Genomic DNA, 22268 nt, shown 5'->3' with positions numbered 1-22268 from the left:
ATGTTCGTGATTATTCACTGCTCTGTTAACTTCAGTTTCTCTAACAGCTTTGGGATCCCAGAACACAACAATGCATTTTGTGACTGAGTTTGTCCTTCTGGGTTTCCCTGGTGAAAGGGAGATGCAGATGTTCTTCTTCTCATTAATCCTGGTGGTCTATCTCCTGACGCTGCTGGGGAATGGGGCTGTTGTCTGTGCAGTGAAATGGGACAGGCGGCTTCACACGCCCATGTACATCTTCTTGGGAAACTTTGCCTTCCTAGAGATCTGGTATGTTTCCTCCACTGTCCCAAGCATGCTGATCAACATCCTCTCTGACACCAAGACCATCTCCTTCACTGGCTGCTTCATCCAATTCTATTTCTTTTTTTCACTTGGTACAACGGAGTGTTTCTTCCTATCAGTTATGGCCTATGATCGGTACTTGGCCATCTGTTGCCCACTGCATTACCCCTCCATCATGACTGGGAAGTTCTGTGTGGTCCTAGTCTGTGTTTGTTGGGTGAGTGGATTTCTCTGCTATCCAGTCCCCATTGTCCTTATCTCCCAACTTCCCTTCTGTGGACCCAACATCATCGACCACTTTGTGTGTGACCCAGGCCCATTGTTTGCACTGGCCTGCATCCCTGCTCCTTCCACTGAGCTTATTTGCTACACCTTCAACTCAGTGATTATTTTTGGCCCCTTCCTTTCCATCTTGGGATCTTATACCCTGGTACTCAGAGCTGTGCTTCGTTTTCCCTCTCATGCTGGTAGAACTAAAGCTTTCTCCACATGCGGGTCCCACCTGATGGTGGTGTCTTTGTTCTATGGAACCCTTATGGTGATGTATGTGAGCCCAACATCAGGAAACCCAGCAGGAATGCAAAAAATCATCACTTTGGTATACTCAGCAGTGACTCCGCTCTTAAATCCACTTATCTACAGTCTCCGAAACAAAGACATGAAAGATGCCCTAAAGAAAGTCCTGGGATTAAGAATTAATCAAAACTGAGACATCTTTAAAAAAGAAGCAGAATTAGTCATTTCTGACCTTAACTATTTATAGTAACAATGATAGAGAATGGCTACAATAAGTCATATTTTGGCTCACAAGAAAGGGAAAGTCTTGTTTTTCACAGTTCCTTAGCAGTTCAAGTTCAGCTCTTCAATGATAAATGCTGAATAAACATTTTAAACATGTACAAAATCACTGAGTAATTATATGGTGTTATTATATAGATAGATATTTTTTTATGTAAGTGTGATGTATCTTTGCTGGTTTAACCTTATCTGGTGAAAGAATCAAATGAATGCATACTGGGAGCCTTTCAAGAATGGGTGCAATCCTCTAAATTCAGAAAATAAGTATTCTTAAAGAAAATGGGTCAACAGGCCACCAAATAAACTACATAGTGATGGATATTATCCATTGTTTGAGGTTGTCGTCACACCAAAAACAGAGTATACTTCAAACCTCTATCACTTACAGATAAAGTACAAACTCTTCTTCCTGCCTTCCAAGTGCTCACTCAATAGATATTCCATTCAGTCTTCTCTCCTGCTTATCCACAAAGGCCCTGCACTTCACAATGATCAATCTTCTTATTTTGCCTTGAATAATCTTTCTCCCAATTGTGCATTTTTACTCACAGTGCTTCCTCCTAAATCCATTGTGACAATCCCATAACCACATATTGTATGGAGTAACAATGCCTTAAACATATTTTTGTGCTTCTCAGAAGGCTATCAGACAAAGTCTAAGAAAAATATTTAGAGGAAATTAAAGCGAAAAGCAAAGGAGAAAAGGAAAGATATAAGCATCTGAATGCAGAGTTCCAAAGAATAGCAAGAAGAGGTAAGAAAGCCTTCCTCAGCGATCAATGCAAAGAATTAGAGGAAAACAACAGAATGGGAAAGATGAGATCTCTTCAAGAAAATTAGAGATACTAAGGGCACACTTCATGCAAAGATGGGCTCGATAAAGGACAGAAGTGGTATGGACCTAAAAGAAGCAGAAGATATTAAGAAGAGGTGGCAAGAATACACAGAAGAACTGTACAAAAAGGACCTTCACAACCAAGATAAACACGATGGTGTGATCACTGACCTAGAGCCAGACATCCTGGAATGTGAAGTCAAGTGGGCCTTAGAAAGCATCACTACCAACAAAGCTAGTGGAGGTGATGGAATTCCAGTTGAGCTATTTCAAATCCGGAAAGATGATGCTGTAAAAGTGCTGCACTCAATATGCCAGCAAATTTGGAAAACTCAGCAGTGGCCACAGGACTGGAAAAGGTCAGTTTCATTCCAATCCCAAAGAAAGGCACTGCCAAAGAATGCTCAAACTACTGCACAATTGCACTCATCTCACACGCTAGTAAAGTAATGCTCAAAATTCTCCAAGCCAGGCTTCAGCAATATATGAACCGTGAACTTCCAGATGTTCAAGCTGGATTTAGAAAAGGCAGAGGAACCAGAGATCAAATTGCCAACATCCACTCAATCATCAAAAAAGCAAGAGAGTTCCAGAGAAACATCTATTTCTGCTTTATTGACTATGCCAAAGCCTTTGTCTGTGTGGATCACAGTAAACTGTGGAACATTCTGAAAGAGATGGGAATACTAGACCACCTGACCTGCCTCTTGAGAAACCTATATGCAGGTCAGGAAGTAACAGGTAGAACTGGACATGGAACAACAAACTGGTTCCAAATAGGAAAAGGAGTAAGTCAAGGCTGTATATTCTCACCCTGCTTATTTAACTTCTATGCAGAGTACATCATGAGAAACGCTGGACTGGAAGAAACACAAGCTGGAAATCAAGATTGCCGGGAGAAATATCAATAACCTCAGATATGCAGATGACACCACCCTTATGGCAGAAAGTGAAGAGGAACTCAAAAGCCTCTTGATGAAAGTGAAAGTGGAGAGTGAAAAAGTTGGCTTAAAGCTCAACATTCAGAAAACAGAGATCATGGCATCTGTTCCCATCACTTCATGGGAAATAGATGGGGAAACAGTGGAAACAGTGTCAGACTTTATTTTCTGGGCTCCAAAATCACTGCAGATGGTGATTGCAGCCATGAAATTAAAAGACGCTTACTCCTTGGAAGGAAATTTATGACCAACCTAGATAGCATATTCAAAAGCAGAGACATTACTTTGCCAACAAAGGTCCGTCTAATCAAGGCTATAGTTTTTCCTGTGGTCATGTACGGATGTGAGATTTGGACTGTGAAGAAAGCTGAGCGCCGAAGAATTGATGCTTTTGAACTGTGGTGTTGGAGAAGACTCTTGAGAGTCCCTTGGACTGCAAGGAGATCCAACCAGTCCATTCTGAAGGAGATCAGCCCTGGGATTTCTTTGGAGGGAATGACGCTGAAGCTGAAACTCCAGTACTTTGGCCACCTGATGTGAAGAGTTGACTCATTGGAAAAGACTTTGATGCTGGGAGGGATTGGGGGCAGGAGGAGAAGGGGACGACAGAGGATGAGATGGCTGGATGGCATCACTGACTCAGTGGACATGAGTTTGAGTGGACTCCGGGAGTTGGTGATGGACAGGGAGGCCTGGCGTGCTGCGATTCATGGGGTCACAAAGAGTCGGACACGACTGAGAGACTGAACTGAACTGAACTGATACCGATAACAAATTCCATTTTTGTGCCCAAACCCCATGCTGTGACAGGAAAGTCAGACACTAAGAGGCTAACCTACTTAAAATGAGAGAACACCTCCTTAGTTATGGCCACACTGGGAATGAAATTAGGTGTTCATAGGGAGAATAAGGAGATAGGCCTATTGATGCTAGACGATGAAATATGCTAATGCAGTTTTTATCAAACCTTTCCACCACCAAAGCATGTTTGGCACCAGTGGTCAGAAAACATGGGGCATATAGAAACAATATTTCTTTTAAATTAAAATTTTCATCTTAAAAATTATACTTTTTGTTTCATGGCATATACATATATTTGGCATAATACAAAATTATCTCCTCTGAGTAAAACTGTCCCTTCCTTAGACAGTATTAATGAGGCACTTTTTGTATCCCACAGCACAAAATCACATATACTTGCTTGAAAAACACAGACTTAAGAAGACTACAGTGTCCCCCCAGAGTCAATGTAGCACCTTATTTCTAATAATCCCTATGAGCCAACCTATCAGAAATATTAATGAAACCTCCAGGCAAGAAGTAAGAAGGTCCATAGGGGAAACATGAAAAGTTATAGGATCACATTTAAGAAAGAAAGAACTGAGAATTCCCAACAGCGGCCAAAATGATGCACACATGAAGACCAGCACATACTTACAACATACTCTGTAGGAAGCAGACCACCAGAATCTCATGGTGCAAGAGAAGTGAAATAAGATACGCATGAGGGTCTCACCCAGGGCTTCCACGTTAAGACCAGTGAAGGAGAGCCTATGGACTCCCCAGGATGACCTAGGAAAGCGTCATTCTATTTAGGAGAAATCTTCCCTGCTGGGTACTGCTGCTATTACACACCACAGGTAGGCCTATTTTCCTATACATCTATACATATGATATACTCAAGAGATTGAGTATCAAAGAATATTGGTTTCTCTTTCAGCTTAAGAACCAAAAAAAAAAAACTCAGAGAATTTAGATCACCATGGAACTCACGGTCTCCAAAATAAGCTCACTAAATGGTACCAAAGTCATCCACGTGTCTTTCCCTTTTTAGGAAGTGGCTGGGTCATCAGCAATGGTATCACTTCAATAGATACTTTGAACAAAATAGTATGAAAGTGGCTCCAACCACTGGGGCTGAACCCAAGAGAAAAGAGAAGTGGAGGGCTTTTCTTGGTGTCCTCTCTTAGCTTCTCCACCTTTGTCCACCCATCTGCAACTTCAGGAAAAGTAGCACTAAGAAATTCTTCTAATAATAAAATCAAATCAGTGTACATGAAGACTGAGATTCACCTAGGGTTTAATGGTGAATATATTAAGTATTGCTTCTCATAATTAAGTTGGAAATTATCTGTGAAATTAATTTACAATGCCTTCACTACAGTTGAGTGATAGTTTTTCTGTAAGGTGTTTGTTTTTTTTTTCTAATGTCAAAAACGTGGTCTGTAGCTCAAATATTTGAAGCTTTTGAGTCATAGTCTGTGACTCAGACTGTGAATTCAAGTCATCTGTTGCTGCTGTTTCAGAGGTAAGTGGCTACTCTTTGTTTCACCACTTTCTTGTGTTGTTAAGAAGAGTGGACACTAGCTTAAAAAGCACCAGGTTCCAGTAGTGGGGAGCCATCCTTTCAAATGTCTCACCAAAATGGGCATCAATGCAAGTTAGTTTAGCTCTTCATAATCATCCCAGTTTGAAAAATTAAAAAGAATTTACCTCCATCTTTGAATTTCCTTCTCTTCCTGGTTTCTTGTTCACAGGACTACAAACTGTTCTGACACAACCAGCTCAATGGGAAGCTTATGTTTGCTTCTAATGAGGATTATAGTTCACTTTATGCATTACTAATTTAATGAGCCTGCAACATCTATATCATTGTAAATATGCTTATCTTTAAATAAGACATATATATTAAATATATAACCTCGCTGAATAGAAGGAATTTTTTTCTATTTGATTATGTTAAATGAATACTATAAATATTCTGTATATACCACCTCACTTTCACTTTCATATACCATTTTACCAAAATCATTTTTAAGGAAAATTTCCTATTAGTCAAAAAAAGCTAAAGATATCTTGTTAAAAGATGTCTAGAGATTTCATTATGTTAAAGTCATCATTATGAATTTTATTCTGAGTTGTGTTTGATTCTTAAAAAGATATCTTCTTTGATGATGGTATTTTAAAGGAAATAAGGGCAAATTTTGGAATGTTGGTAAGTAATTATTTTTAAAAACATCTTTGATTCAATTGTTTTCTGCTATTTTGAAAATTGAGAGATATTGTTTAAATAAAGTGGACTTCCATGGTGGCCCAGTGGCTGAGATTCTGAATTACCAATCCAGGGGGCCTGGGTTCAATCCCTGGTCAGGGAACTAGACCCCCACATGCCACAGCTAAGAGTTCTTATGCTGCAACAAAAGACCCTGCATGCCAAACTAAGACCCAGTGCAGCCAAATAAATAAATATCTTTCAGTTCAGTTCAGTCGCTCAGTCGTGTCCGACTCTTTGCAACCCCATGCATCGCAGCATGCCAGGCCTCACTGTCCATCACCAACTCCCGGAGTTCACTCAAACTCACGTCCATCGGGTCAGTGATGCCATCCAGCCATCTCATCCTCTGTCGTCCCCTTCTCCTCCTGCCCCCAATCCCTCCCAGCATCAGAGTCTTTTCCAATGAGTCAACTCTTCGCATGAGGTGGCCAAAGTACATAAATAAATAAACAGACTAAAATACAATCTTTCAAAGAGTGAATTTTAAGGGAACTTATGACAGCAATAAGAAGAGCTTTAGAAGTCTCTTGGTTATTTTAGTGTGTTTGTTTTTTTTGTTTTTTTTTGCAATACATCTCATATGTTATATTCATCCTTCAGTTCAGTATGTCTGACTCTGCGACCCCGTGGACTGCAGCATGCCAGGCCTCCCTATCCATCACCATCTCCTGGAGTTTACTCAAACTCATGTCCATTGAGTTGGTAATGTCATCCAACCATCTCATTCTCTGTCATCCCCTTCTCCTCCTGCCTTCAATCTTTCCCAGCATCAGGGTTTTTTCAAATGAGTCAGTTCTTCACATCAGGTGGCCAGAGTATCAGAGTTTCAGCTCCAGTATCAGTCCTTCCAAAGAATATTCATCTTTAATGACATATATTTTAAGTGTATATGAAACCAGATAAATTAAGTGTTAGTGGCTCAGTCATGTCTAACTCTTTGCGACCTCATAGACTATGGCCCACCCAAGCTCCTTGGTCCATGAGGTTTTCCAGGCAAGAATACTAGAGTGGGTTGCCATACCTTTCTCCAGGGGATTTTCCCAACCCAAGAAACGAACCTGGGTCTCCTGCATTGCAGGCAGACTTTTTACTGTCTGAGCAACCAAGGAAGCCCTGTGATAAATTATGTGAAATTAATCATAATGGGGTGATTAATAATGACTTTCACTGCAAAAAATAAAAGATTAAATACCAAGTTGTAAATGAGCTGTGGTGCAATATAACTGTCTTTAAATAAGAGATTGCAAAATATATAAATAATTTATTATCTGAATATTCTTTTTTATTTTCTTCTGATATCATAGGGAAAAAATGATAGAAAATCTCCTAATGAAAATAGTTCAAGAAAAAGAGAGAGAGAATCTGAAATAATAATGCCAGAGCTAAAGTCACTTAAATCTGTAGGAAGTGTCAGATTCAATCTATTTTTAAATGATAGCATATGTGTCCTCTCATTTTGAACTAAATGGCATTAATTGCCCTTATATATGAAGCTTTTACTGAAAAAAGAAAGACATAAGACAGATAATTTTTATCTCTATTTCAAGATTTCTTTATTTGAAAAGAAGATGACATTTAACAGATTTGGTCCACTGGCAAAGAAAAGTTCAAGCAGCCTAGAATTATACATTTACAAAGAGTCAGGGCCAAAGGGCTTATTCAGAATAGGACAAGATTTACCCAAGACATGTTTTAGAATATTTGATACATTTTCCTGAATGAATCAAACTGCCTGCCCTAAGAAAAATTTCAAATGCCTTAGCAATAAAGTGAGTTGTCTATCTGTCTTCTCTCCACAGTCTGGAGACCATGAATAAGTCAGGGATATCTACTGTGACACAGTTTGTCTTGTTGGGCTTTCCTGGTCCCTGGAAAATGCAGATCATCTTCTTCTCAATGATTCTGTTGATCTACATCTTGACTCTAACTGGGAACATAGCCATCATTTGTGCTGTGAGGTGGCACCACCAACTCCATACCCCTATGTACGTGTTCCTGGCCAACTTCTCCTTCCTAGAGATCTGGTATGTGACCTGCACAGTCCCCAATATGCTGGTCAATTTTCTTTCCAAAACCAAAACCATATCTTTCTCTGGTTGCTTCACTCAATTCTACTTCTTCTTTTCCCTGGGCACAACTGAATGCTTCTTCCTCTGTGTCATGGCTTATGATCGCTACCTTGCCATCTGTCATCCACTGCACTATCCCACCATCATGACTGGGAAGCTCTGTGCCATTCTAGTGTCTCTTTGTTGGCTCACTGGTTTCTTAGGACATTCAGTTCCTATTCTCTTCATTTCTCAACTACCCTATTGTGGTCCCAACATCATTGATCACTTTCTGTGTGATGTGGACCCTCTGATGGCATTGTCCTGTGCCAGCTCACCCATAATAGAGCATGTATTCCATTCTGTGAGCTCTCTTATCATCATTCTGACCATTTTGTACATCCTTGGATCCTATACCTTGGTGCTCAGAGCTGTGCTTCGGGTTCCTTCCTCAGCTGGGCGGCGAAAGGCCTTCTCTACCTGTGGATCCCACTTAGTTGTTGTATCTCTGTTCTATGGAACCATTATGGTGATGTACGTGAGCCCCACATCTGGCAACTCAGTTACTACACATAAAATCATCACACTGATATACTCTGTAGTGACACCAGTCTTAAATCCCCTCATCTACAGCCTACGCAATAGGGACATGAAATTTGCCCTCCGTCAGGTCCTCTGTGCAATGAGAATTATGCAAACTTCATGAAAAGGTTTTGTGAAACTCGATGACTCTCTTCCTGCAAGTGGTAAAATAATCCTCTTCTTCCAATCCAAACCGATTTGGTTCTATTCACAGTCATCATGGTACTTTTGTGAACAGCAAGATTCATCACATATTTGATTATATTCTGATGCACTTTTAGTTTCCTAAATGTTGTTCCATAGGAAGAGACTGCCACCTGACCATATGGTAAAAATAACTCTTAAAAATTCTTAATATTTGCTTCCAGGAAGATTTCAACTTTTTCAAGGTGAAATCTCTGGCCACACAACTTTAAAAGATACAAGTCAAATTGGTTATTTGCTTACATGGCTGTCTAACACTTTGTTTAAAGGACACATAACACAGGGACTTCCCTGGTGGTCCTGTGGTTAAGACTCTGTGCTCCCAGTGCAAGGGCCCCAGGTTAGATCCCTGGTCAGGGAACTAGATCTTGCAAAGCGCAACTAAAGATCCAGCACCGGGCAACAAAGATTCCATGTGCCGCAGCTAAGACCTGGCATAGCCATATACATTTTTTTAAAGACACATAACTCATAAGATGTCCATTGTCCTGAATTTTTGGCAAAACCCACACAACATTGTCAAATACACTAAAAGATTATTAAGCCAGTGTTACAATTTTTAGTTCATCGTCTTCATCAATAGTATACAAGGGGAGGGCTAGAAGTTTGTTTGAAACTATTAGTAAGAATACTGTTGGTGAGTTGTCAGTATGCAATCCTCTAAGGAAAATTAAAATTACATCAAGAGATCCACTCAGAGGGCTTGCCCTTGTCCCCTGGAGTTTAAGAGACACATGTTTTGTCCCTAGTTCACACCTGGGGGACAAAAATGTAAAGACTATAAAAGAGCTGGCTATGAGAGCAAAGTAGAAAGAACTGGGCTATAACTGGAGGAAACTGAATTCTCACCAATAATATCACAAATACAGAAATTTTTGGCCTAGTTGAAACTAATAGAAGGTAACAAATTTGAAACAGCTTGAAAGAGATCCTTCCCAAAAGTACTACTTGGAGAAGTAAGGCAATCCCCAAAGTTAGTCTATATGGAATGGGTCACTAGAATCCAGAAATGAAAGAAATAGTAAGTAGCCCGTCAATGAAGTATTGCCCACATTGGGGAACTGCAGTTTAGGATGCTCCCCCTCCTCACCAAAAAAATAAATAAATCCATGAAATAAAAATTAACACACAAACTTTTGTCAAGCCTGTAATACAACAAAACCAGTAAAAAAAAAAAAAAAAAAAACAATACTTCTCTCCCCTCTCAAACCTAAAGTAACCAGAGGCAGTATAGACTTGTGGGAAGGGAGAGATGAAAGAGTAGAGGGGAAAGAAGCAGATCAAAAGAAGTAGAAGCCTGAGTCAGACTGTCTTGAGGAATAAGTTTTAATTTGTACAAAAAAATTAAAATTTGGTTTCAGATTGTACCTGGATTTTAAAAATCCATGTATTAATACCAAAAGTAATCAGAAACACTATCATATTTGTCCCAGATAATACCCACAGGTGGAAACAAACAGCATCAGAAAGTATTTGCAGTAGACATGGTCAGAAAAACTAGTTTCTTTATGTTTATACCTTCCAATGTCCAAATCATCCCATTAAATAGTTACAAGTACAAATGTTTAAACATTGCTGTAGTTTAAAAATAGAATAAAACTCTCACCTGAAGACCAAAATGTATCTCTTTGAAAGTCTTCCTGGGCAACTGGAGAGTACTATGCCTCAAGGGTGGGTTCAGTTCAGTTCAGTCGCTCAGTCGTGTCCGACTCTTTGCGACCCCATGAATCACAGCATACCAGGCCTCCCTGTCCATCACCAACTCCCGGAGTTCACCCAAACCCACACCCATCGAGTCGGTGATGCCATCCAGCCATCTCATCCTCTGTCATCCCCTTTTCCTCCTGCCCCCAATCCCTCCCAGCATCAGAATCTTTTCCAGTGAGTCAACTCTTCGCATCAGGTGGCCAAAGTACTGGAGTTTCAGCTTTAGCATCATTCCTTCCGAAGAACACTCAGGACTGATCTCCTTTAGAATGGACTGGTTGGATCTCCTTGCAGTCCAAGGGACTCTCAAGAGTCTTCTCCAACACCACAGTAGAGGGATCTAAAAAAAGTTAGGAAAATGGATCAGAAAATGTGCTTGGAAAGCTACTAAAGACAGCTTGAAATAACCATCACAGTTCTACCTTAATTGAGCCCCAATATTTTAATGACTCAGCTGAACTTATTAGCTGAAAAAGGAACAGAAATGTTTTGTATAAAACTCAACAGGTCACAAGTATCCTACTGTTGTAACTTACTAGATGTTGAATGTGTATTTATATCGTTCATTAAGATTCAACTCACACATCACTTCCACAAGAAAAACCTTTCTAATATCCCCAGGTTCAACTATGTGTCCCTCTGTAATGCATCTAGAATACACCAGGTCATATTCCCTCATTGTACTTGCAGACGCTTTGAGGTAAGTCTATTATGTGTTTGAATCTCTTTCCTTAGACTATAAGCCCTATTTTTCATTTTTATCCCCAGCATCAGCATGTTAACTAACTAGTATGCAGGTAGTGAAAGAAACTTTGGAAATGGATGAGTGAACTAGTTCTTGATCAGTCCTCACTAGATTTAAATGTTTTAGTCACAAAGCTAACTGGTTATTTACATTTTTAATATTTAAGAAGTTGTCTGTTTTTAAAACTACATTTTGATATGTGCTTTTATTACAAAATAATGTACACTTGTCATAAATTTTTCAAACAATACATACAAGTATAAAATTAAGGGTAAATGTTCCCATCCTTCTTTCTCACAATCCCATTTCCTACAAATAACAAGTTTAATACTGGTCAGTTTCTAACATACATAAGCATGCAAATGCATACACATATAATGGTTTTAATTTCTTTAAACTGATTATATTATATAAATATTTTTAATTCTCTTAAAATTTTATAACTTTCTAATCAAATGAATACAAACATATATGCCTCATAACTTAATATTGTCTTCTTTGTGAGTAAACAGTTGGGCTTTCCTGGTGGAAAGTAGGCTCAGATGGTAAAGAATCTGCCTGCAATGTGGGAGACCCAGGTTCAATCCCCAGGTAGGGAAGATCCTCTGGAGAACGAAATGGCAACCCACTCCAGTATTCTTGCCTGAATTCCATGGACAGAAGAGCCTGGTGAGCTAAAGTTACATTAATTTTTCCCCTATTGCTAGATTCATTTTTAAACTGCCTTGTTCTCACATAGGTTCAAGATATTTAAAAATAACAACAGTTCTAGGAAGGATCTTGTTAGAGACAATAATAAATCTATCACAAATCCATTTTTAAATTATATGACATGTCATGCATACATAAACGTCTACATAATGTATAAAGAATTTTATAAGTTTAAAGAATATGAAATTCAGAAATATCTGTGAATTTCTTTATTCACAGTAGAAAAACATGAAATATTATCAACATTTTATTAACATCCTGTGAGCCTGTTACCAAAATCAATCTCCCTGTGCAACAAAGGGGAAAAGAGAATTTTTGTGTTAATTTTTTTGCTTTTCTTTAGCTTTACCACTCATCTCTCAATAAAAATGATAGAGCAGGAAACTCCAAAGACCCATTCCTCTACAGAGAAACTGAAAATACAGGCAAAAAATAATCAGAATCAGCTTTATTAAAATTCTAGAAAATATTCAAAAATTTGCAACAACCAAATAAATACTCATTAAAAAAAAAAAAAGGCAAACAAAATATGGTAGGAGGACCTTGTGACATTTTAGCTTACCTTCACCACATCCCCTTTGCCCAGATAGCCTCAGCACAGAAGCATTTTAAAGATAGCAGGCCATATTCCTAGAAGGGATTCCTGGTTCCAGAGGAAACAGAATGGACCTCATTCTCAAAAGTTTCCTGTTTGTTTTGACCTATCTAGGGGTTCCCTAAAACATTTCAACAGAGGGTTTGCCTTCATTTCACCTAACTTAGAATTCTTTCAGAGAAACAGCCACATGGAGGATATTCCTCAAAAACACAAAAAGGCAAATTAACCAATCACTGCCGCCCAGGGCAAAGGATATCAATTGAGACAAATATTAGACACACTAGGGCTTTCATGGTGGTCTAGTGGTTAAGAATTCACCTTGCAGTGCAGGGGAAATCTGTTTGACCCCTAGTAGGGAAAGCCACCCCACTCCAGTACTCTTGCCTGGAGAGTCCCAGGGATGGGGGAGCCTGATGCGTTGCCGTCTATGGGGTCGCACAGAATCGGACACGACTAAAGTGACTTAGCAGCAGCAGCAGGGAAGATTTCAAACGCCGTGGAGCAACTAAGCCCACACTCCACAACAAGAGAGGCCATCACAATGAGAAGCCCAGGCATCACGACTACAGAGTAGCCCCACTTGCCACAACTAGAGAAAGCCCGTGTACAGCAATGAAGACTCAGCACAGCCAAAAATAAAATAAATCAATAAATTTTATAAACAAGAAATAGTAGCTGAAAACTTCCCAACCTAGGAAAGATATAGTCATACAGGTACATGAAGCCAATAGGTCCCAAGAGAGATTCAACTCAGAGAGGAATTTATCCATTCACCTACTGATGGATATTGGATTGTTTCCAATTATTGGTCATTAGAAGTAAACTTATAGAAACATTTGTGTACAAGTCTTTTGGGGGGATATCCATTTTTTATTTTGGGCAAAAAACTAAGGGTGAAATTGCTTTATCAAATGGGACATGCGTGCTTAACTTTGTAAGAAGCTGTCAAACTGTGTCCCAGAAATTTCACTCCAGCTATATCTAAAGGAAGCAAAAATACTCATTCTAAAAGATTCATGCACCCCAAATGTTCAAAGCAGCATTATTTACAATAACCAATATATGGAAGCAGACATGAGCACCCATCAACAGATGAATGAATAAATAAGATGTGATACACACACACAGTGAAATACCACCCAGCCATAAAGAAAATGAAATTTTGCCATTTTCAACATCATGTATGGATCTGGAGGATATTAGCTTAGTTAAATAAGTCAAGACAGAGAAAGACAAATACTATATGTTATCATTTATATGTGAAGCCTAAAAATAAAAGAAAAATGAATGAACATAACAGAAACAGACTCATAAATACATAGACCAAACTACAGTAGTGGTTATCAGTGGGGTGAGGGAAAAGGGGATGGGCAAGACAGTGGTAGGGTATAAATTTCTATAGATAAAGGGTACAAATTTCTCTGTAGATAAATAAGTTACAAGGATATATTGTACAGCACAGGGAATTATAGCCAACATTTTATAACTTTAAATGAAGGATAATCTCTTTTACACCTGAAACATATAATTTTGTGAATAATTTCTATACCTCAATTTTTAAAATTTTTTATTTTATATTGGAGTATAGTTGATTTACAATGCTGTGTTAGTTTCAGGTATACAGCAAAGTGATTCAGTTATACATATGCATATATCCATTCTTTTTCAGATTCGTTTTCCATGTAGGTTATTATAGAATACTGAGTAGAGTTCCCCATGCTACACAGTAGGACCTTGTTGATTACCTATTTTATATATAGCAGTGTGTACACACTAATCCAAAATTCCTAATTTATCCCTTCCCCCTTACCATGTTCCTCCTTTGGTAACCATAAGTTTTCAAAGTCTGTAAGTCTGTTACTGTTTTGTAAATAAGTTCATTTGTACCATTTTTTAGATTCCATATATAAGTGGTATCATATGATATGTCTCTGACTTATGTCACTTAGTATAATAATCTCTACATCTATCCATGTTGCTGTAAATGGCATTATTTTGTTCTTATTTATGGCTAAGTAACATTCCATTGTGGAAAAGGCAATGGCACCCCACTCCAGTATTCTTGCTTGGAAAATCCCATGGATGGAGGAGCCTGGTGGGCTGCAGACCATGGGGGTCTCGAAGAGTCGGACTGAGCGACTTCACTTTCACTTTTCCCTTTCATGCATTGGAGAAGGAAATGGCAACCCACTCCAGTGTTCTTGCCTGGAGAATCCCAGGGACGGGGGAGCCTGGTGGGCCGCCATCTATGGGGTCGCACAGAGTCGGACACGACTAAAGCGACTTAGCAGCAGCAGCAGCAGCAACATTCCATTGTGTATATGTACCACATCTTCTTTATCCATTCCTCTCTTGATGGACATTTATGTTACTTCCCTGTCTTGGTTATTGTAAATAGTGCTGCATAGAGCATTGGTTACATGTATCTTTCTGATTTATGGTTTTCTCTGGATATATTCCCAGGAGTGAGACTGCTGAATCATATGGCGATGGTGGTAGTGGTTTAGTCTCTAAGTTGTGTCTGACTCTTGCAACCCCATGGACTGCAGCCTACCAGGCCCCTCTCTCCATGGGATTTCCCAGGCAAGAAAACTGAAGTGAGTTGCCAATTCCTTCTCCAAGGGATCTTTCCAATCCAAGGATCAAATTTGGGTCTCCTGCATTGCAGCCAGTCTCCTGCATTGCAGGCGGATTCTTTACTGAGCCACCAAGGAAGCTGAATCATATAGTAGTACTATTTTTAGTTTTTTTAAGGAACCTCCATACTGTTCTCCATAGTGGTTGTACCAATTTACATTCCCACCAACAGTGTAGGAGGGTTCCATTTTCTCCACATCAATACTGGTTTCCAACCCATGAACAAGTTATATTTTTACATTTATTTGCCTTTCATTTCCCACAGCTGTGTTTTTGGTTTCCATTGTATAGGTCTTTCATATCTTTTATCAGGTTTACCTTTGTAAATGGAATTTTCCAGGTAAGAATACTTGGGTGGGTTGCAATTTCCTACTCCAAAATTCTTAATTTCTTATAGCTATTATTTTTTCATATCTTTTATCAAGGTTATCTCTATTTAATATTTTTGAAGCTACTGTAAATGGCATTTTAATGTATCAGTCTCTGCTTGTCACTAGTACCTGTATGTAGAATACAAGATGTTTTTGATCTTAAAATCTTTCAAAATTCATGTTCACTTGAAACAAATAGACTGCCAGATATTTCTCCAGGAAAAAAAGGAGTTTATTCAGGATCAGCCTAGAATTGCAATTCAGTGTCTGCAATCATGATGACCCACATCAGCTCCCTACATGGTCAAGGGAAGGAGAAGGCTACAGAAAACAGAATCCATGGTTTTTCACGGGCTGAGTGCTTGCCAGGATAGAAGAGGAGGTTATCTTACTGCTGGGCTCTACTACAGTGGCAGGGCAAGAAAGTTTCCTTTCTGGTTGCCTAACTCTGTTTCACTGAAGTTTATAGTTTACACCCACTTATTAATTCTAGTAGCCTTTTTGTAGATTTCATTGAATTTTCTATATAGATTATCATTTCATAGCCAATGAAAAACAATGTACTTCTATCAATGTAGATGCCATTTATTTCTTTTCTTTGTGTGATTGCACTAACACTTCCAATACAATGTTGAATAGAAGTGGTAAGAACAGACATTTTTGCCTTGATTCTGAGTTTATGGGACAAGATTTCAATTTCACCACTAAGTATTAATATAATGCTAGCTATTAGGTTTTTGAAAATGCTCTTTGCAGGTCAAAGAAGTTTCTGTCTATCCAAATGTGCTTATTAAGCTTTAATTGCTTATTATCTGTCTCTCTGACAAGAATGTAAGCTTCTCAAAGGCAGGGACCTGATCTTCTACACTGATACAAACCCAGTGCACATAAGGAGGTAAATAATTGTCTTTAAATGAATGAATGAAATGTACCAACCCCAGATGCCAAGTGATTTTTTTTTTTTACATATTCAGTCGGATTTTGTTAAAAAAAAAAAAAAAGCAGCAGATCAGCATTACAATTCAAGAACCTAATCTAAATATGCACTTGACAATGAAGCACATCTGCACATGGAGTGAAAAGTGTTTTCCAAAAAGCCATCAAACATACCATCTCCAAATACCCAAATTACAGATCACTTCTGCAGGCCTTTTGTTGAGTGGAATCATAAACAAAGAACAGAAGATTTATTGCTGTGAAAACAAATCTGTAATACAGTAGTATGAATCTTGGGTGTAAAGCATAATCAGTTGAATCAAGTCAGGAAGTTGAAACTCTAATAAGAAATTTGTGTGTGTGAGAGGAAAGCCTGTAAGCTGGTTGACCCAAGAACAGCTGAGATATCGAACTTGTTCAGTAAGACCAGTCACAACTTTAAATCTCCATTTTTTGAAGGCAATTAAAAACTACAATTCCAATGACAACAGAATGAATGTCGAGGGAATCAGTTATTTTTCCCCACTGAGATATGAAATCTATATAGAAATTTGTTACTATACTATAACAAATTGTACTTCTCATAGTTCTGTTTTAATTTCCATTAAATCCTGTTTAATACAGTTTGTTTCTTAAATCTTAAAAATGTTTTCATGCTTCTGAATCTGGCTCCAGTTCTTTTTCATTTATTTTTATATCAGTATTTAATATACCGGCTACCAGTTCTAATCAGAAAAAAATTCTTAGACGTCTCTTCATTAGGACAGCACATTCAACAGAGATCACTGATGTGCAAGCAAACCATAAAAGGTGCAGCTCTCTGGAAAGCATAGTGCATAGACTGTTTCAGTCTGAGTATTCTTTATGATGATTCTTGATGAACCACTCTTGCAATCTTGTAAACATCAGTGTGCACAGTCTCGCTACTATGTAGTTGCATGTCCTTGGACAGGAAGACCTTCAGAGCTAGGGAAGGTGAGGGCAGTCTAAAGTTTTAATGGCTGAAAAACCTTACATCCTGTAGGAGGAAAGCACTTCTCCTTTTTTTGCTACTTAAGAATGTGGCAGAAATGTATGCTGAGGTAGCCCAGTCAATCCTTATGTTTTCCTTTTTTTTGAAAATGTGGTCTCAGAATATTTCTGGAAGGGTGATATTTCAAAGAAGCCACTGCTGGAACCGGCTTCCATTGCAGTCTCTGATGCTGGGCACAAGGCTGTCCTCATCTGTGGCTTTATCCAGGCACTGGTTACTATTCAGATGCTACAAGGTCAATTTCACTGGGTCATACTCCCAAAGCTGGTTGCCTTTTAGGTGGTGGCATTTGAGCATTGTGACTGGGTCATTAAGTTTGGACACATCCAAGCAAAGGTCATCTGTTCTAATTTCTTTGTTGGCAGTGTAAGAGAAAACCTGATTACCTCCCATACCATGACACTTAAATCCCAGCTTTTTCAATCTCTTTTCTAGCCATGTTATCTAGGCTCTGATTTGTTTCCACATTTCGTATCTCTCCCAAAGAGAAATAGTGATGTGAAATCTGAGAATCAGGATAAATATTCTCTAGGTACAAAGTGAATGGTCTGCATTCGAGTTTGTGCCTTAGACCAAGTCTTGATGATATAGCTCCATAACCTACCTTTGTAACACCTGGGGAAATTATATAGAAGAAATTCTTGAATTCATCCATCCATACTTCTGCAAGTCGTCTCTTATTTTTATTGATACTCTTCTTCCTGGAAATGTGTAAGGTTTAGCTTTCCAAAACACATGTCCAACATGTGAGCAAGTAACAATCGCCAAAGTTCTTCCTCACTGCCAAATCCTAAAGGAAATTTCTAGGTTTCATCCTCCCCAAATATCCATTCCAGCATCATATGTTCCAATTTCCTGAAACTAATCTCTGTCTATAGAAAAAAGACTCCCTGCTATTGTACGTGTTCTCACAGGAAGTCTGATCACCTTTCCTTCTGTCCATTTCTCTTTGGGGAATGGGATACCAGCGAAAAGTGGAGCTTCCAGTTGAGTCCACCATAGGTCATGTCAGAACCTGCCATGTACTCAAAAGTATCATCACTGATCACATCTGTGATAGGACAGACCACTGTCTTCCTGCCATGTTTGATACTGGCTAAGAGAGGCTCCACACCCCACTGTGCACTCACAGTGCACATCTAAAAAGGTGATCACTTTGCCTTGAGACACAGCAGCGCCTCTTAACTTAGCTCTCATCAATCCAGAATGTTGCTCCATTCGAATGACGTGAACAGGTACTTTTAATTTTTTCACATAGCTCTCTAGAGATCTTTTCAAAATGTCTCTTTTACTGGCATCATCTACTAGAATAATTTCTTCTAGCATGTGTCTTGGTAAGTGATTAATGATACTATAAAGAGTTTGCAGAAGTGTGCTCCAACCCTCATTTACGGAAAACAATCACCACACTGGTTGTAGGAAGGTTATGTGGATACACCTTTGTTTTACACCCTTCTAACCTAACATCTGGTAAAGATCTGTTGAGTTCAATCATCTCACTTGCCATTAAATTGAACTGACTGACTTTAAACATCTCTTTCATCTTTTCTTGATCCTCTTTAGGAATGACAACTGGTTTCCCCATTGCTCCAGGGCCTTCATGAGGCTTTTGTATGGGCTCTTGAACATCCCCAGCAGGAAGTTCTCTCTCTTTTTTTTCCATCACATTTGTTGCATTCACTGAAGTAAAGCAGCAGGAACATATCCAAGAGTACCCAAATCCAGAAGGTGGCTAGGACCATCTTGTAGTATGCATATTTTCTCATGGCACTTTAAGTCAAAGGCAAAATTTTAAAATATATTATGTATATAAATATACAAAGATCATGAAAATTATTCCAATCCAGTTTCATCAGAAATCACTTTCATAACCCCGAAGTGGCTTTTCAAGTGAATTCACATCCCAAATCCACATGTCCCACAGATCCAGCTCGCTCCGCAAGCGGCGGCGTCGGTCCCGCAGGCCACAATATGGGTGCTACCCTCGGGCCGCCGTCCGCCTCGCCGCCTTCTCGGCCACGCAAGTCGTTTTTGACCAAATGGTCAGGTCAAAGTACCTGGACCTGTCATCAGTTTCCTCTTCGTCTGTCTTGTTTCAGCATCTTAAATATCACTGTCTTTTGCTCTCTGTCTTCCTTTACCTTTTTTGGATGGTGCACTCAACATCTTCCTTCACGTGAAACTACCCCAATTTGGATAGCCACTATATACTAATCTTTTTTAAATGTAAGCCTATTTCCAGGTATATTAATTATCTTGCACAGTTAGAAAAGGTAAGAAAATGTGCTCTATTTCTTATTTTTAAACGGAGGGTTTAAGAAGAGGCAGGAAAAGTAACTTCTACTGCTACTGTCATGAGTGTTTGAGTCATCTGTAGTATGCACCATAATTTTTTACACTTTTCCCAACCAACATCAATTTTTATTTCCCCATCAGGTATTTATTTTAAATAGTGGCTCTATAAGATTAGTCTGTGAACTGGTGATGATTTAGGTGTACCAGAATTTCTTGAGTAACTTTAAAATAAGGATTTCCAGGGTCCACTTTAAAGATTCTCACTTAAGAAATTTGGCAAAAGGCTTGCAAATCTATTCTTTTAAAAAGCTCCCAAATCTATTCTTTTATTAATCTTTTGGATTTTAATTAAGTAAAAATTTTGGCTCAGTTTTTCTATTTCCACCTTTCTGGATAAAAAGGTGTAAATGCGCTACCCTTCGTCAGGAGTAGAACAGAGAGAACAGACATCTTTAGGTCAGAAAAATCAAGTGTAAGAATGGATACACTTAATAGAGGTCAAAAATGCATGAGGTCAGGAACCAGGTAGGTCATCACCAATGAAAGCACAAGTGCTTCCTGGAGACCAGGTTAGAAGAGTCTAATATCCAGACATCCAGGACATTTAATTCAAATTACCATCCACTAAATCTGAGTTAGCAATGAGGTCTGATTTAGCTTAGTGTACTAATTTTATTACTGAATAGGCAGCAATAGATCATTTTAAGTCTGCATCTTTAGGTACAAATGAATAAAGACCTATTTTTAAATGGGGAATAGAAATGAGTAAAAATAATCATTCTGATCTTGATCCACTCATGGTCTCTCACTCACTTTGACTAATTTTTGTGCACTTCTGAATTTTTCTCAATGCAGCCTTCATGTCCTTGTTCCGGAGACTGTAGATCAGTGGATTAACAAGTGGAGTCAAGGAGGAGTAGAACAAGGTTACAATCTTCTGTATCCCAGCTGGCTTTCCAGAGGTTGGGCTGATGTACATGACCATGAGGGTTCCATAAAATAAAGACACGACTACCAAGTGGGAACCACAGGTGGAGAAGGCCTTACGTCTGCCAGAGGCTGAAGGGACACGCAACACTGCTCTGAGAACCAGGGTGTAAGACCCAAGAATGAAAAAGAAGGTGATAAAGATAATAAGAGAGCTCAATATAGAACAGGAAAGCTCAATTCCAGGGGCAGGGGTGCAGGACAGGGCCAGAAGGGGACCAGGGTCACAGACAAAATGGTCAATGGTATTGGGGCCACAAAAGGGGAGTTGTGTGATGAAATAGATAGGGACTGGATAGCAGAGGAAGGCTGTTACCCAGCAGAGGCCCACCAAGTTCATGCAGAGATGGCTGCTCATGATGGTAGGATAGTGGAGAGGTCGGCAGATGGCCAAGTATCGATCAAAAGCCATGAGGGGTAGTAAGAAGGTCTCAGTGGTGCCCACGGAGAAGGAGAAGTAGAACTGGAGGAAGCAGGCAGTGAAAGAGATGGTTTTGGTCTCAGACAGGAAGTTCCTTAACATATTGGGAACAGTGGTGTTGATGTAACACATCTCCAGGAATGAGAAGTTGGCCAACAGAGTGTACATGGGAGTGTGGAGTCTGTGATCCAGCTTCACTGCAAAGACAATGGCCCCATTCCCCATCAGTGTCAGGATGTAGGACACAGAGAAGAGCACAAAGAGGAGGACTTGAACCTCTCTAGAGCAGGGAAAACTCAGGAGTATGAATTCAGTCACCGTGTTGACTCCTGACACATTCATGGCTTCCTAAAGGGTGAAGAGAAAAAAATTACCATCACAAAGATGACTTTATTCTTCAGTCCTCAGGAATATTTCCTCTTAATAAGGTTCTAAAGCCCTCAAGATCCTATTATTTTATTATTTAAATAATAACCTAACTATACTACTGAAGACTGTCGAACTTTAAGAATGCTTGATATGATCTGACTTTGAATTTTGGACTTTCTCATTCCTCTTTCAGTATTTTCTCAGATACAGCAATGACAGGATCTTATGCAATAAGCAGCTTTCAGGTTAGTGACAATACTTACAAATGTAAGTAAGTATGGTAACCATGTATTTTTAACTATAGAATAAAATATGAACGTGAAGTTGCTCAGTCGAGTCCGACTGTCCATGGGATTTTCCAGGCAATAGTACTGGAGTGGATTGCCATTTCCTTCTCCAAAGGATCTTCCCAACCCAGGGATTGAATCCGGGTCTCCCACATCATAGACAGACGCTTTACCATCTGAGCCACCAGGGAAGTCCAGAATAAAATATAAAAGATTCTTAATATTAGACACAGAATTTCAATTACTCAGATCTTTGGAATTACAGACACAAATGATAGGAATTGGAAGAGAGAGTAAAAGGTAACACAAGACATTGAAATATTAATGCATTTCATTTTTATTTTGGATCAGTGTTGCAACTGTAAGTGTTGACATCTTAACACAATCTGATAACCAAGACAAAAAAAAGTCAAATGTGCTATC

At 39.0% G+C, this 22268-nt stretch overlaps 3 protein-coding genes and 1 pseudogene across 3 annotated transcripts; 2 read left to right on the top strand and 2 right to left on the bottom strand.

Moving 5' to 3' along the window:
- On the top strand, nucleotides 1–994 carry LOC113899421 (olfactory receptor 11H6-like). Its single transcript, XM_027552782.1, is given in 2 exon segments — nucleotides 1–18; nucleotides 20–994. Coding segments are annotated over 2 exon segments (993 nt in total).
- Nucleotides 995–7507: 6513 nt separating this feature from the next.
- LOC113899420 (olfactory receptor 11H7) lies at nucleotides 7508–9038 on the top strand. The gene has a single exon (XM_027552781.1). The coding sequence runs from the start codon at nucleotides 7724–7726 to the stop codon at nucleotides 8666–8668; it is 945 nt and encodes a 314-aa protein (XP_027408582.1). The 5' UTR covers nucleotides 7508–7723; the 3' UTR covers nucleotides 8669–9038.
- An 8544-nt stretch (nucleotides 9039–17582) lies between these two features.
- LOC113899419 lies at nucleotides 17583–19252 on the bottom strand (annotated as a pseudogene).
- A 1334-nt stretch (nucleotides 19253–20586) lies between these two features.
- LOC113899417 (olfactory receptor 11H6-like) lies at nucleotides 20587–21531 on the bottom strand. The gene has a single exon (XM_027552780.1). It carries the CDS (start codon nucleotides 21529–21531, stop codon nucleotides 20587–20589), a length of 945 nt encoding a protein of 314 aa, XP_027408581.1.
- Between the last annotated feature and the right edge of the window lie 737 nt (nucleotides 21532–22268).

This window comes from Bos indicus x Bos taurus, chromosome 10, assembly GCF_003369695.1.
Source record: "Bos indicus x Bos taurus breed Angus x Brahman F1 hybrid chromosome 10, Bos_hybrid_MaternalHap_v2.0, whole genome shotgun sequence".
Lineage (NCBI taxonomy): Eukaryota > Metazoa > Chordata > Mammalia > Artiodactyla > Bovidae > Bos > Bos indicus x Bos taurus.
Note: the sequence above shows the minus strand (reverse complement) of the source record. Positions and strands in the feature narration are given on the sequence as shown.